The 14343-nt window shown below is 41.1% G+C and overlaps 1 protein-coding gene across 2 annotated transcripts; it reads right to left on the reverse strand.

The window, feature by feature from the left end:
- Window positions 1-1249: 1249 nt before the first annotated feature.
- On the reverse strand, window positions 1250-13735 carry adgrf3b (adhesion G protein-coupled receptor F3b). Of its 2 annotated transcripts, XM_084030835.1 has the most exons (19): window positions 13671-13735; window positions 13447-13501; window positions 11866-11929; window positions 10653-10665; window positions 10264-10413; window positions 9995-10147; window positions 9734-9795; window positions 9577-9635; window positions 9007-9131; window positions 8588-8815; window positions 8005-8247; window positions 7773-7913; window positions 7405-7604; window positions 6297-6485; window positions 4281-5582; window positions 3837-3878; window positions 3589-3618; window positions 3431-3506; window positions 1250-2600 (listed from the first exon to the last, which is right to left on the reverse strand). In XM_084030835.1, exons 3-18 carry the CDS (start codon window positions 11917-11919, stop codon window positions 3438-3440), a joined length of 3060 nt encoding a protein of 1019 aa, XP_083886961.1. In that variant the 5' UTR covers window positions 11920-11929; window positions 13447-13501; window positions 13671-13735; the 3' UTR covers window positions 1250-2600; window positions 3431-3437. The 2 variants fall into 2 exon arrangements, with proteins under 2 accessions (XP_083886961.1, XP_083886962.1); XM_084030836.1 differs by lacking the exon at window positions 10653-10665 and having other exon boundaries at window positions 11853-11929.
- Between the last annotated feature and the right edge of the window lie 608 nt (window positions 13736-14343).

Below are 14343 nucleotides of genomic sequence, written 5' to 3' on the forward strand. Positions count from 1 at the left end.
TGCCCCGAAGCGAGCACTTCGCTCCTCTACTTCAGCTGGCCGGCTGGTACCACCATCGCTGAAATCAAACAAATGTCGCTCAGCAAAGTCCAGACTCTTCTCTGTTCTGGCGCCTCAGTGGTGGAACGAACTCCCGACTAATGTCAGGACAGCAGAGTCATTTGCCATCTTCCGAAAAAGGCTCAAGACTCACCTGTTCAGACTTCACCTCGACTCTACATAGCATGACCCACTAACACCCCCCCCCCCCCCCCCCCCAAAAAAAAACAAAAAAAAAACAAAAAAAACCTTACCTATAGCACTCTGATCGTAGCACTGTTGCTCTTGAACTACTCAGATGAGGACCTAACACTTGTTCTATTTTTAGCTCTTACTTTATCGGCAATGATTCGTTGTGGTTTCCTTGTTTCCTTCTTTTGACAAATGTACTTATTGTAAGTCGCTTTGGACAAAAGCGTCTGCTAAATGACCTAAATGTAAATGTAACACTATGTTTCTGCTCTTACTTTATCGGTGATGATACGCTGTGGTTTATTTCTTTAGACAAATGTACTTATTGTAAGTCACTTTGGACAAAAGTGCACACACAGTGAAGAAACTATGCTGTGTGTTGTTGGTGCTTCGTTGCCTGGGTTCTAATTTACATTTACATTTAGGTCATTTAGAAGACGCTTTTGTCCAAAGTGACTTACAATAAGTACATTTGTCAAAAGAAGGAAACAAAGAAACCACAACGTATCATTGCCCAGTGGATGTATTTTGTATTTTCAGGTGTGCAGTACGACTTCCCACACATGCACCTTCATATAAGCAGCCAATAACGGGGTTACTGCGGAAATTCCGTCAGTTACATTTCATATACATTTTAAATTTCGGCCTTGAGGTGGCTTTGAAACGCAGTTTAAACATAAAAACATTCAAACGCAGTTAGAAACAGTTACTTATGGACAAATATAAAGGAATGGAGTTGGAGATTTAAAGTGATCGAGAGGTATTATGTTTTGTTTTTGCTGTGTTGGATATATGGCTCATATTCAAAACGTGGTTAATGACTATTTCACACAGATATAGGAGCTATATGCAAATTTAAATTATATGTAAATTATATGTGATAATGTAATGAAGGGGCAGGACATGATAAGCATAACTTGTTTGTGTTTTTCATAATGGTATGCTGTATTTCACGTCATGTGATTATTGTACTTTGTATTTGAGGAAAATAAAGTTCAGAATAACAACAACACAGGAATCACACGATAAGTTTAATAGCCGAATCAAACAAAAACACATGATCACAAAGCAGAGGAACATGTCTCTGCCTCTCATACACACCCCTTCATGAACAACACATGAACAAAAACATAAAGCTGATCATTATTTAGCTAACATGTTTTTAACCAAAGCATAATAAAAATGTCTGTCTGCGGCCGGAATTCGAGTGGACGTCACGTTAACGTCACGTTAAGTTCTGGTGGTAGACAGACAGTGGAAACCAGTTGAATCCCGATATCTAAGCAACTAAAAACTGTCTTGTTGTGCCGCGGAATGTCCAACTGGGGGACGCAAAAAAAAGCATAATCTTCATTTATAAAGAATACAGTCCTGAAAGACGTCCTTTGTAACACAACGTAGCCTTTAGATGGACTGATTAAAATGACATCGTAGCGGCCTTTGGTCCCCCAGAGCTCTACGATGCATTTCATTACAGAGGCGAAACTATGAGTACAACTCCAGAGACTGTCAGTGGTACAAAAAACAAGATCACTGCTGTATTTATGCCGAGATGATGTTATTTTAAGCGTTTATGGAGCAGCTACGTTGTTAGCGTAGCTTAGCTCTGAGTAATACAAACTCCATTCAGAAAGCAAGCATTTTAAAAGTTGTTTGCTTATTGCGGACAGACTTACAAACCATGACTTCGCAATTTTGACTAATGATCATCATTATTTTGTTACTTAGATTTGTTGACCTTGGGTTTTTGTAGAGATTCTGGAAGTATTCAACCAGATATAGAAGACAGACACAACTGTCACTTCCTGCCTCCAGTTTGGCTCTGCCCAAACAAATACACCATCTCTCTTTTCAAACCCCAAAAGGGTTGATATTTACATATATATACTTTTCATTTTGTGAGCCTTTATGTACAGAAAATAAAATCTCACCTAAAAGTGGACACTTTTTTTTGGAGCTCCCTCTAAACGTTTCATGGGAGCTTACCCTTTTCAACGGAGCTTCCCTTAGCTCCCCTGTAATTCTAAACCATGCTCGTTGCATTTCAAAGGCTGGACTCAAGTCTTCATTTGGTTTCAGAGCGGGAATCGGCGTAAGTAACATGCTGTACTATAAGAGAGGACACGGGAAGTCGGGCTGGTTGTTCGCCTTTTCTCCGACGAGGCAAGGGGCTCAGAGGGCCATGGAGTCACATTTGTGTATATAAACGTGTATGTATGTGTATGTATGTGTATATGACAATTAACCTAGTTTTAGGACATCCATCCATACTTTTGGAACAGTTTAGGAACTATCACCCAACACAGAGCACCGTTGTTGGATAAAACTGGAGCTGCATAAATCTGAATCGCCGTCTCCATCTCCACAATCTGAAATGTCGAGAACACAACGTATTTAGAACACACAGAAATACGTTTTCTCCTTTACATGTGGCGCAAGCGTGAATTGTTGTGATTTTAAACTGAGAAACTTGGCTTAACCCTGACCAGCGTCCAACAACTGTCATGTACTTCCAGGCTGGTTTTTGTGGATTTGGAGCTCGTGCTGGTTAATTGTTTTGTAACCAGAGAGGTCAGAGGGAGATATACCTTTCTAAAACGTGTCTATCTAAAAACCTTACCACATCGTAGCACTTCTATGCTATCTGCGAGCTACTGAAGGTATGCATATATATAAGCTATGATTTTTAATGATTATAACAGTCAATCAAGACCAAGTAAGCTTTAAAGGAGCAGTGTCGTTATTTATTTTATTTGGAAATATGTTTTCTCTGCCTTAGCAGTTTGACACCCAGATATATTCTTCTTAGTCTTCCTACAGATATGAAGCTGCCATTTTCATAGGACGTTTAATTCGGCGATTCTAAGCAATAGTTGCTTCCTGCTAATGGCTCCAGTTTGCAGTTTTGGGACCTCAAACCTTGAGAATACAGACTTTATTTTGTTTGGTGAATATAACTGTGCACCAAAAAAAAAAAAAAAGTAGCTATTTTGGTTTTGTGCTTTAAAAAGTAAATGATGTATCTGATCAACAGTTTCATACGCCAGTCAGTGTTGCTCTGTAAAAAATGCAGAAACTCAAATAGAATCACCAGCAGACTAACTCCACAGGCATTAAAATGCAATGATTATTGACAATTTGTGTCTCTGAAGAGGCAGCACATTCATGGACACAAGTAGAGAGGAGACGATTCACTGACCTGGTCTTCATTTGTCTTTTGCGATTGTGCTTGCAGTCAAATTCTTCATGCTTTCACTTTTTCCTTTTGATTTTGTCTGAGGGTGGGATGAAACTTATTATACCTGTTGATATCATTTTATTGATTTAATTCTGGATACACGTCATAGGTAGACTTACCATTATGAGCTTTATCAATTCCACACGAACCTGTTAAGTATAACACAAATATCTTCATAAATTGACAGATGACAAAACTAAACAGTATAATTATTGGCAACAATTTATGGGCCCCAGGGCATCAAACCAATACCTCCCATAGGTAAAGGCAGGTTAAAATGTTCTAATTATCACCACTGGACATTTCAAGAGATTTTCAATAAATCAATGAGCACAGTGACACGATATCTTCCCAATGACAAGCCTACCTTCTGCTCTGCCAAACACCCCGTTATCAAAAGGAAAAGGCCCTGCAAGAGAATACACAACGTGTAACAGCTTTTATATTCATGCAGACATTTTTGTTAGCTAAAATAATACTGAATACTGTGTGTGAGCAGTCGACGCAAATGTCTGTTTGGGTCACAGGACATACCGAAATGATGTTACATACCGGACCGAATGTCGGGTACCAAAATATTCCATACATGTACCGTTACACCCCTGGCTTCATTTGAAGTTAGCAGAAATGTTATACAAGTGCTAACATGAGAATACATAACGAGTGAGGAAACAGATTTAGAGCGCTGGTATTGCTGGTTGGTGATCAGTATTGGTATCTGGGCCGAGGTATTGGTATTGGCATGGAAACATTTGGTTTGATGCATCCCCAATATCAACATACTATGTGGTTTGAGTTGCTTTCAAATTACCTGGAAGGAATTGAGGATGGTAAAACTGTACATGGCAATCTTTTCCATGAGAGTGTCCTCGTCCAATAAGAGCTGAACGAAGCCAATAATCCACGTTAGTCCAAAGACAGGCGTCAGAAAGATCACCACTTTAAGGATACTTTTGGCTGTGTCTTTGTCTTCCGGCTTGCAGCTCTCAGGGGCTGAGGATTTCATCAGAGTAACAATGACCACCACCATGGAGAAGAGATTTGTCAGGATAACGGTTCCCACAGGGAGGAGGAAGGCGTGAATGGAACCCACCAAGACGCGTTTATAAACTAGCCAGCATGTCTTCTTGTCATAGTACTCTGTGTTGGTATATTGGCAATGCAGATAGCTGGATCCCACTATTAAGATTGGGCAAACATAGCCGATGATGCTGGACAAAAACATGAAGACTCTTTTCCTCAGTGGGTTGAAGACGAAGATGAGCTGGTGGACGAGCATGACACTCATGCACAACATCCAGCTGAACATGGCCAAGAAAAACAGGTGTTTGCATACCGTCAACACCAGGCACCAGGTGTCGCTGCGGTCCTTTATGGCCGAGGCCAGGAAACTGCAGTGAGCGAGCAAGAGGAACGTGGCAATGTTCACGATGGCTGTGTGACGGAAATGCGAAAGGTGGGTCTTCACCACGGCTGACCACACTAGACACTCAATGATGAGGAAGATCAGCAGGGAGCAGATGGACACACCCAGGCCCACAGTGGTGATGATATCCAGACTGCCATCAGATATATCACCCTTGGACATGAGGACGGCGAAGGACGTCAGGTGGTCGCACTTGCAGACTGTGCGGTTATCATCACTACTTTTGACAACGCATCCCTCACCTGACCATTCCCTATCTGTGGTGTTCCAGAAGACGCACATCGGTTTAGTGCGATTCTGCCGCAGCTGGGGGAACTCCAGTCTAACCTCTAAAGACTCATCATGGTTGTCCACCAGTGTGGCCGATATCAAGAGGCTGGCAAACACAGTTTTGTCTAAGTTGTTTCTTAATTTATCCATTATATTTTTCACAGCAACAGTTTTAACTGTTCCGGTGGTGATGTTCAGATTCACGCCGATGTCAAATACGGACAAACTACATTTATCAGTCGAGCAGTATTTGAGCTCTAGATTGTGACTGCTGATGTCATCGATGCTGTTGGCCTTGATATTCTTCACCAAATACTCTATAGACTGAAGGTAGTTTGATGCCATCTGCTGAACAATAGACTCATTGACGCCATTCCAGGTCGTATTCAGCATATTGCTTGCCGCATGAACAAAGTCCTGAAACAGAAGAAATGAAAAGAAAATCAGTGCTAATGCACATCTTATCTATATGTTATCCCCTGAGCCCATCCATTGTGCCAATCCCATCATATTTTAATGCACTAGTATCGGCTGAAAGAAAAGTTGATCAAAATCCAAATGTTTTCTTTACTGTGATGTGTTTTGTCCACAACAGTCTACAGAATGAAAATAAGACGTGTATATATACAGTATGTTGAAGTGCACGGATTTGCAAAGCTCAGATCAAACTGGCAACAACTTCTCCGGCTCCAGCACACTTAAGGTAGACTGAACTTTAAGGTGGACCAGCTCTATTCTCCTTTAAGTGACGAGCTGCTTTTTAACTGAGGGGGCATCGGTCGATTAATTGGCTTTTTACCTGCTCCAAAGTATCGTTATTAAATTAGCCTGTAAAAATCCACTATCTGTCAACTTCTACTGGGAATGGCAGCCTACCATGCAACACATGAATCCCATGTGACCATCTGTTATCACTTGATCGTAATTCCACACTGAGATCACGAGATAACAACTAAAACACCTCCATGATAATTCAGCAAATTTATACACTGAGGAGAGTTACGAAATGTGGTTAAAAGCTTCAGGAAAAACAAGTAGCCTACATGGGATCTAGTAGAGTGAAGCATGAACCTTTGAGCTTAAAACTCCACACGTATAACAGTAAAGTAATACTCATCAACAGTGGCTTACAGGTAAGACATCCCCTTGCATGACAAAATTTTTCGATGCACTGGCCATATGACTAAGAACACTGATGGAAGCATAAACGTCGGCCATCGAGTCACTGCTATTGGGTGTGATTAATGTCGATGTGTTCTTAAGTCCTTCAAATATATTGATGGCAGTCTCCTGGGAAGCCCCGAGTCCCTTCACGAAGTTCTAGAAACAAAAGAAAACAATATCTCCATGTAACAATGCTGGGGTACCATGTAGTACATATGGGGTAGGGGTGCCATGCAAACGGACCTTGGAATGATAAGCATCCATCTGCCATCTGACTGGTTTTGAGATACTGAGGTTCAAAGTTTTCAAATCCCAGACAGCAAAACTGATATACCATAAAGTTCTCTCAATAACTCCAGTTACTTATTACACAATTCATTATTGATTACAAACAGTAGAAGCTTAGCAGTAGGGGTGGGAATCTCTTGGCATCTCACGATTCAATTATAAACTGATTATCGATGCAACTCGATGCAAAACATTTTTTAGTGTACATTTCCATGCATGATTTAAAAAAACTTGCTACTCAGTTTGCTACTTTTCACTTCCTACTTTTGTGATTATCATTAAAGAAACTTCTCTAATTACTTTATTAAAGAAAAGGTTTTTCTTTGTCACAAGTAGATATTACTTTTTATGAAGACAAAGTCCTGCTCTTACAGGTAATGAGCATCCCTGAGAGAAAACAGGATACTGTAGCCCATTTACAAATAAAAGCGGGTGCCGTCTGGCGCTGCATATCCGAGTTCCGCCTTTTATCAAAACAATACGGAATGAAAATAATTGTTTTTTGACATTTGTGAATCGATTCAGAATCGTCTACGTCCGCATCGTGATGCATTTAAGAATCAGTTTTTTCCCCCACTCCTACTTAGTAAGCTAGCTGTCCAGCACAGTGCCTCGTGGTAAAGAAATATGCTATTCACCAAGTTCAAACACGATAACTCAGCGTGGTTGGCACTTGGATTAGTGTCATCCACAATCTTTTGGATAAAGCCATAAAACAGTCAGATGGAGCGTTATAATTCTCAGGTTGTTATAATTCTAAGGTCATGAGCTGTTAAGGCACACTCACGTCTGCAGCGTTGACGATTTTGTTCAACTTTTCATTGACGCAGTAGGAGAACACCTGCTGCCAGGTCGTGCCGTCACAGGTGCGGGATTTAAAGCCAACCCTTCCTTCTTCACATGTTTTATTTACCACTGTGACTCCAGTGGGAGTTTTTGGCCAAGGCATCCCATTTACATATTCTGCACTGCAAAACTTTGCACCTTCTAGGAGAAAAAGGGAGACGAAGCAGGTGAATGTAACTGTAAACAAAGGAATACCTAAACAATATTCTGACAATGTGAGAATATATCATATTATACTATGGACTAACTCCAATATAAAGTAGATTCATATCATTAAAATCCTTTTAAATATTTCAAATAATCAGTTACCATAAATCACTGGGATATCCACTCGTGCACTTTTTACTTGTTCCTTCGTGTTCGTAAAATTGACCTCAACATACTGTGCTTCTTTGGTTTTCTCGCAACTCAAAGGAGCGGTGAAATCATAGACCAGGTATTCTTCATGATCTGAAAAGAGAGTTTCCGGGTTAGGTCTTTGGTTGTGGTCATTTAGCAGAAATATTGTGAATTTAAAATGATGTTATCAGGATCGTCTTACATGTGAGAGTTATATCACTTATCTGTTTGCCCATGTAGCTCCCCGAAACGTCAAAAGTCCCTGTGTTATTATGGATAGTGGTAATGACCTTCACAGGGACGCTGTCAGTGTACGGCTTTATTGAACAATCTACAGTAAGAGGCTCGATGTTCATGACGATTTCATCGGGCAGGGGTGCCACTCTCAGTTGTGTGTTGGCCGTGTGCCTGACTGAGCCCTTAGTGAATCCACACTCATACGAGCCTGCAGGGACAAAGGAGGCAAATTCACACGACCGTTAACAACTTGTTCTCCCACGGATCGGAAACGTCAACAGTCATGATCCCAAAATATCCATACTTCCGATCTCAACGTTTCCCGTTCTAGGATCGATTCTCATATTAAGATATTCTGGGGAACAGCAAAACCTGTTGACAACTTTTTCATGTTCCCATTATGCAGCATACAAATCGGGGCAACATAGGAAACGTTGCCATCATGTTCCCATAATGATAATCTGGGATATAATCTCTGGGTCATCTGGGGTCATGGGATAACGTACGGAGCACAGATGCGTATTGTGTATTGTTAGCTTTGTACTCACCTGACCAAATGCCTGTCACCTCCTTGAGTGTAACTTTAATACAAGAGGGGATTTCCTCTGTGGAACAATTGTCCAGTGTCACCACGATGCCATTGTTGAGCTCAAAGCGCTCGTACTTCCCGGTCATGTTCCAGCCAACGCTGTCCGTCGCCTCCTCAAACGTGCATTTGAGTACCGGCGTTGACTCATAGCACACGAGATCCTCCGGGGCCTCGATGGTGACCATTCCTGAAGAAGGCAATATCACAACACAGAAACACAAGTAGGAGGGACAGCCTTTCAATGTCCGTTGGTTTGCGAGTCCCATATCATCATCCGTATACGTAGCTATCTGGCCCAAGGTTTGGGTTTAAAGCAGGAAAACATGAGAACGAGCAACAGAGTCAACGTGATTTTAAAGGGAACTGTTTCATACTGACCTTCCGTGTCGACTTTAAGTACAGCTTCAAGACTGCTTTCCAGCTTCGTCACAATGTCTTGAAGTCTAGAAGTGAGGAATCTGACACTGACGGCTGCTTCAAAGTCAGCAACTGTGTTGCTGAGCCTTTCCAAATCAGGAAATAATCAACGAACAATCATTGGTTTGTGAGAAAATATCTATTTGTTTTTGTGATAAATGAATTATGAATTATTAAGTACGTAAAATATTAGCTCTACCTTCACCAGCTGCAGCATTACAGCGATGGACACATCGATGCATTGATAATTATAATTAAAATTTAACTTATGATTTATTCATAATGGGAGACCTTATGATTCGTGATCCTCGTTAAGATTATTTGATTGTTTTTGAGTAAAAAGGATGTTCATTAAATAAAGATGTGTGTCTCATCTGTGAGGCAATTCAAATATTTGTTTCTTCATAAAATGTAAAGTGATGCCAGTATGTTTTATGATTATCGGGTAATATCACACATCACAATTATTTTGGGACCAGGGAAAAATAGGTAAATGTTTATTAAAGAGCTGACACATTTAAAGTAAAATACCTCTGAGCGGTCACATTCAGGTACTCGAAGCCATTCAGGTCACCGAAGTTAGTCTCCAGCTTTGAAGGAAAGAAAGAAAGATAATAATTACATTTACGTTTGTATTACAGTCTTTAACTATGTATAACTATACATTTATGTTGAGAGTGAGATGTACCGCGGTGGTTGCAGCGGTACTCCAGGTGCCTGTATTCAGTGTAACTGATCCTTTGATGAAAACTGTGTTGATAATCAAATATCATTAGTTTCACGTCTGACATAAACAAGCACATTTGTCCATGTTGGGCAAAAGCAAAGTAACCACACGGTAGCATGCAGCAACACATTACTCTGTATCACATTCATAAATAAAATACAACGTCCTCAACAGGAAATACAACCACGACAAATCAAGTAGTAGTAGTATCACCACTGCTACCTTTGACCTTGGCAACGCAGAGCGGGGCGATGTCGGACACGTTGTGAAGGCAGGCACTTTCACGGCAACAGTTGTAATTGTAGCAGACTTCGTTGCTCCAGATGTAGCCGGTGCTGCAGCTGCAGTTGACTTTAGATCCAACAGTCAGGCACTCTAGAAAGAGGAGCGTTGAATCGTTAAGGCCCTGAAGACTGTTTCTGTTGCTCCACATGTCCTGGCTGAATCAAAGACAAACTGCTTGGAATGAAGCGGAAGGAGGCAGACGATACCTGCTACCAGTGTGGTGTTCTGGAGAGTCACATTGGTAGCTCCACTTGAGTGCTCCACTTGGAACTCCGTTACTGGTGTCAAAGCTGACAGGAAGTCCTCGGCCTCCAGTGTGACATTAGCTTCAATCATCAGCTCAGTGGTGTAGACATCTTCAACAGTGACATAGACAGTTTCATTTGTTTTATCAACTCAATCTCAGTCATGAGAACATTCAACGTTCGCTACGTCAGAATGGATTCGACTAAGGCGTTTACATCATTTATTTATATCACTGACTTTTACTACAAAAAAAAACAAACACCTCAAACGAGCGACGTTTTATTGAACTGCAGTGCATAAAAATACGTGAATAAAGCGTCCGATGTGACATTGAAGCCAAGAGACTCACCTGCTGCAATTCCCTGCAATGACGAGAACAGGCAAACAACACAATTAGTCTCACTGTTAAATGTAAAATAATACTATAGAAGTTATAGCTTCCTAGCGTGCAGAATAAACATTAAGGGCCCTAGTTTCGTAGACCAGGCGCAGTCAGCTCTCAGTGCACCTGCGCCACGCCGACGGGGTGTGTCCGCCTGGACTTTGCAAGTTTCGTGCACCGCGCAGGCTAGTGCAGGCACACCTCCCGTCACTCCCACCCGCGCAAGTGGGAAAGAGGGAGGAGAAGAAGGCGTGAGTGGGAGACGAGGAGGAGACGAGGCGTGGGCTGGGATTAATACAGCCGATTCAGATCTTCACCAATCAAATGAGCTCCTCTCCTCACCTTTAATGCGTTAGGGGAGGTTCAGTGCAAGTTCCGTCACTTGACAACCCAATGACAGAAGCAGCGCCGGCGCTCCCACCACGCGCATCACGCGCTGTGCGCGCGTATCATAATAATAACAATGCCGATATTATAAAAAACAGGAGAGAGAGAGGGAGATGTTTTGGTCCGAGAGGCTGAGTTTCCGTTACGCGTGCCATCCGCCTTTGATCTGACGTCAGATGTGACGGGACAATCTATATAGATATAAATTCACGTGTTGATTCAATTAGTTGCATTAAATAGTGTTTGTTGTGATTATTTATTGCATGTAAATGTGCCTGGAACTGTGGAAACCTGCCTGTGAGGTCTCGGTGACGTGTGCGCACTGCGCGCCGTCAGCCAAACTTCCACTCCGCCAGCTGTGATTCGCATTGAATCAATGGACTTTATTTACGCCTTGTGCCGAAAGTAGACCAGGTTGGAGCTGGCGAGCTTTCAGCGCAGTCTCGGCGAGGCTTTTTGCCATGAAACTTCCACTACGCCAAGCTGAATCTGTGACGCCTCCCCCTGCTGCGCCGCCACACCCATCTTGGCGCAGGCGATCCACCAAACTGCCAAACTGACCGTGCGCAAGGCTGCGCGGGTCGAAACTTGCATTACGCCGGCTCCGCCACCCTGCGCTGCGCCACGAAACTAGGGCCCTAAGATATAAAGTTGTTTTTCTGTCATTTTTAATTTTATTGTCAGTGAATATATAAAAAACTTATCGACCAGTTGTGTGAATTGAAGTAGAATATTAGACTATAAAAAGTAAAGTAGAAATTCTAATAAGGCTAGTAGTACTAAAAGGTTTTACCTGATAGTAGAAGCACACAGCTCCAAGCAGAAACATTAAGACCCTGGAACACATTGTTACTGTGCTGGAGAAACAAAAGGTAAACTATCATGAGCAGAAATGAATGAACACTCACAAATACAGATGCATATACTGTGTATACAATGTTTTAAGTTTCAAAAATGGTCACATAGCTACAGCATCTTGTTTTTCTGGACTAACTATATCAAGGTTATCATATTCTGCTAACACTTTGGCCTAGAGGGACAGAGTCTAAGCCACGCCCCTTCCTGTGTCTCCAATAGGACCTTATTTCTGGAAAGATATGTTTGATAGTCACGTAGGCTCATTTTCTCATAGACTTCTATACCAGAGAGGAGGCGCCCCCTGATGGTCAGCAGAGAGAATGCAGCTTTAAGGACCTTCAGTTTTGGCTTCACTGTTCAGAACTGGAGGTTGTCTCCTGGTAAATACACATTATTATTGTGTGAATACACCTGTACTACCTGTAGACGTTAAGGTTGGAAAAAAATACTAATAGGGGCTTGAAAAGGAGCCATAAAATGATCCAAAATTATTATACACTTTGCAATGCAAAGCATTCCTGTTTCATATTTAAAGAATCTTTCTGTTTTAGCGCACCAAAAATATTTGCATCACTTTGAATTTTGGCCGAAGAATTCAAAGGCTGTGTTGGTGGTTTTTACTGCTATGTGTAACATAGTGTGGTCAGAGGCCAACTCATTTTCTTGGTCGGGGTCCGGCCATGGCTTTATTTCAACCCACACTGCGGTTATGAAAAACTTTTTTTTATTGGACTGTTGTTTAGTTCATGTTGATGTTGTTGTTCAACAGGTGTTTGTCCTTCACATTCTGTATATCTTATCTTATCTGTCATCTTGCCCGTCATAAAAGGTTTGTTTGTGATGATGACGTTCTGTTGTCAGTGACGTGGTTGATATTTGGACGTGTAGTGTTTGTACTTTTTCTGCGTACTTGATTGAAATGTTTGCAGATTGTTGTACATTCTGTGTGTCGGGTGGGTTTCTCTTTATTAAACTACAGAACTTCGTTAAAAAGAACGTTCTTGTTGTTGAGAAAAGCAGGCAAATTATCTTAAATACAATGTTCAGAAATAATCTTTTGTAAAGCGTCTTTGAGCACCTGGAAAAGTGCTATATAAAACGTATGTATTATTATTATTATTATTATTATTATTATTATTATAAGGTCTCCCTGCCTTAAATAAATGATGAATAAATACATTTTTAAAATAAGTATTGTATCCTGTGTCTTTTAAATCAGGCTCTATTCTTCATTTCTCGACCATGATAGTGAACTCAACAGCTTGAGTCACTTGTGAAGATATTCAGGATTACCACGATCAACTTGGTGCAAATGTTTTTGATTTGAATAATACAATTACCAATGTCAAACAAACTGATCTGCGTAAGTAATACAAAATCGATTATCCACTCACAGTGATGAATTAACGTGATCACTATGAGATTTTTGAAACTTTATTTTGCACATTGTGCATTATCACGATTTAAACATGAACTAAACATGCGTCACAAAGAAGCAAGTCGCCCATTCACTCACTTGGATTATTCACAGCGCTCTCCTACTCGTGTGGATGAATCTTGATTCGGTCCACCTTGATGATATTCAAACAACAAACATATGAATGTGTGTGTTAGATCTCTGTTCTTTGGCATGTGACACGTCCTGTTAATAAAATAGTGGTTAGACTATTCCTTCTATTTCCTCTAAGAAACATAATCTGTAGGTACAGTATCTAAGATGCATGAATAAAAAGCTCTTACCTCGGCTCACACTGAGCTTCATACAGAAATCCCTCCGTAGTCCATATCTACCAGCTACGCAGCCGAGTCAAAGTAAGACTGGGTTAGGCTCATGGACTGTGTGTGTGTTTGGGGGGTGGGCACACACACACACACACACACACACACACACACACACACAGAACACACGTATGTCATGACTTAGTTTTGGATTCACATTTGCATTTAAGCTATGTTTCTGGGACAGCTTTCCATGGATATTTGTCTACCAAATCAAGCTTCCTGCTTCCTGCTGAGTTTGTGTTCAGAAAAATCTTCACCAAGCTGCTGATTTCCTGGCGTTTCCAAGAGATTCCTAACCAGCAGTTCACAGCCAATCACATACCAGACGGGATTCCAAAAATGAGTAATACCATAATATCTATGCAAGTCGACAACAAGCAACACAACCAACAATAAGGACAGGCTGAACGGGTCAGTGTGTTACCAAATTATATAATACAAAAGATATGTTAATTAATGATTTAGAACAGCAGTGTGTGACATGTGTAATATTTATGTGTGGTGTTATTTGTGCTGCGATACGTCACGCTATCCACTGTTGTTTGGTGTCAGTGCTATTTTAATTAGGATGATATAAAAGAATGTGCCGGTATCAACAGGAAACACTCAGGGTTCGATGGGTTTTTGAAAG

Source organism: Eutrigla gurnardus (genome assembly GCF_963514095.1).
Source record: "Eutrigla gurnardus genome assembly, chromosome: 16".
In the NCBI taxonomy this organism is placed as follows: domain Eukaryota; kingdom Metazoa; phylum Chordata; class Actinopteri; order Perciformes; family Triglidae; genus Eutrigla; species Eutrigla gurnardus.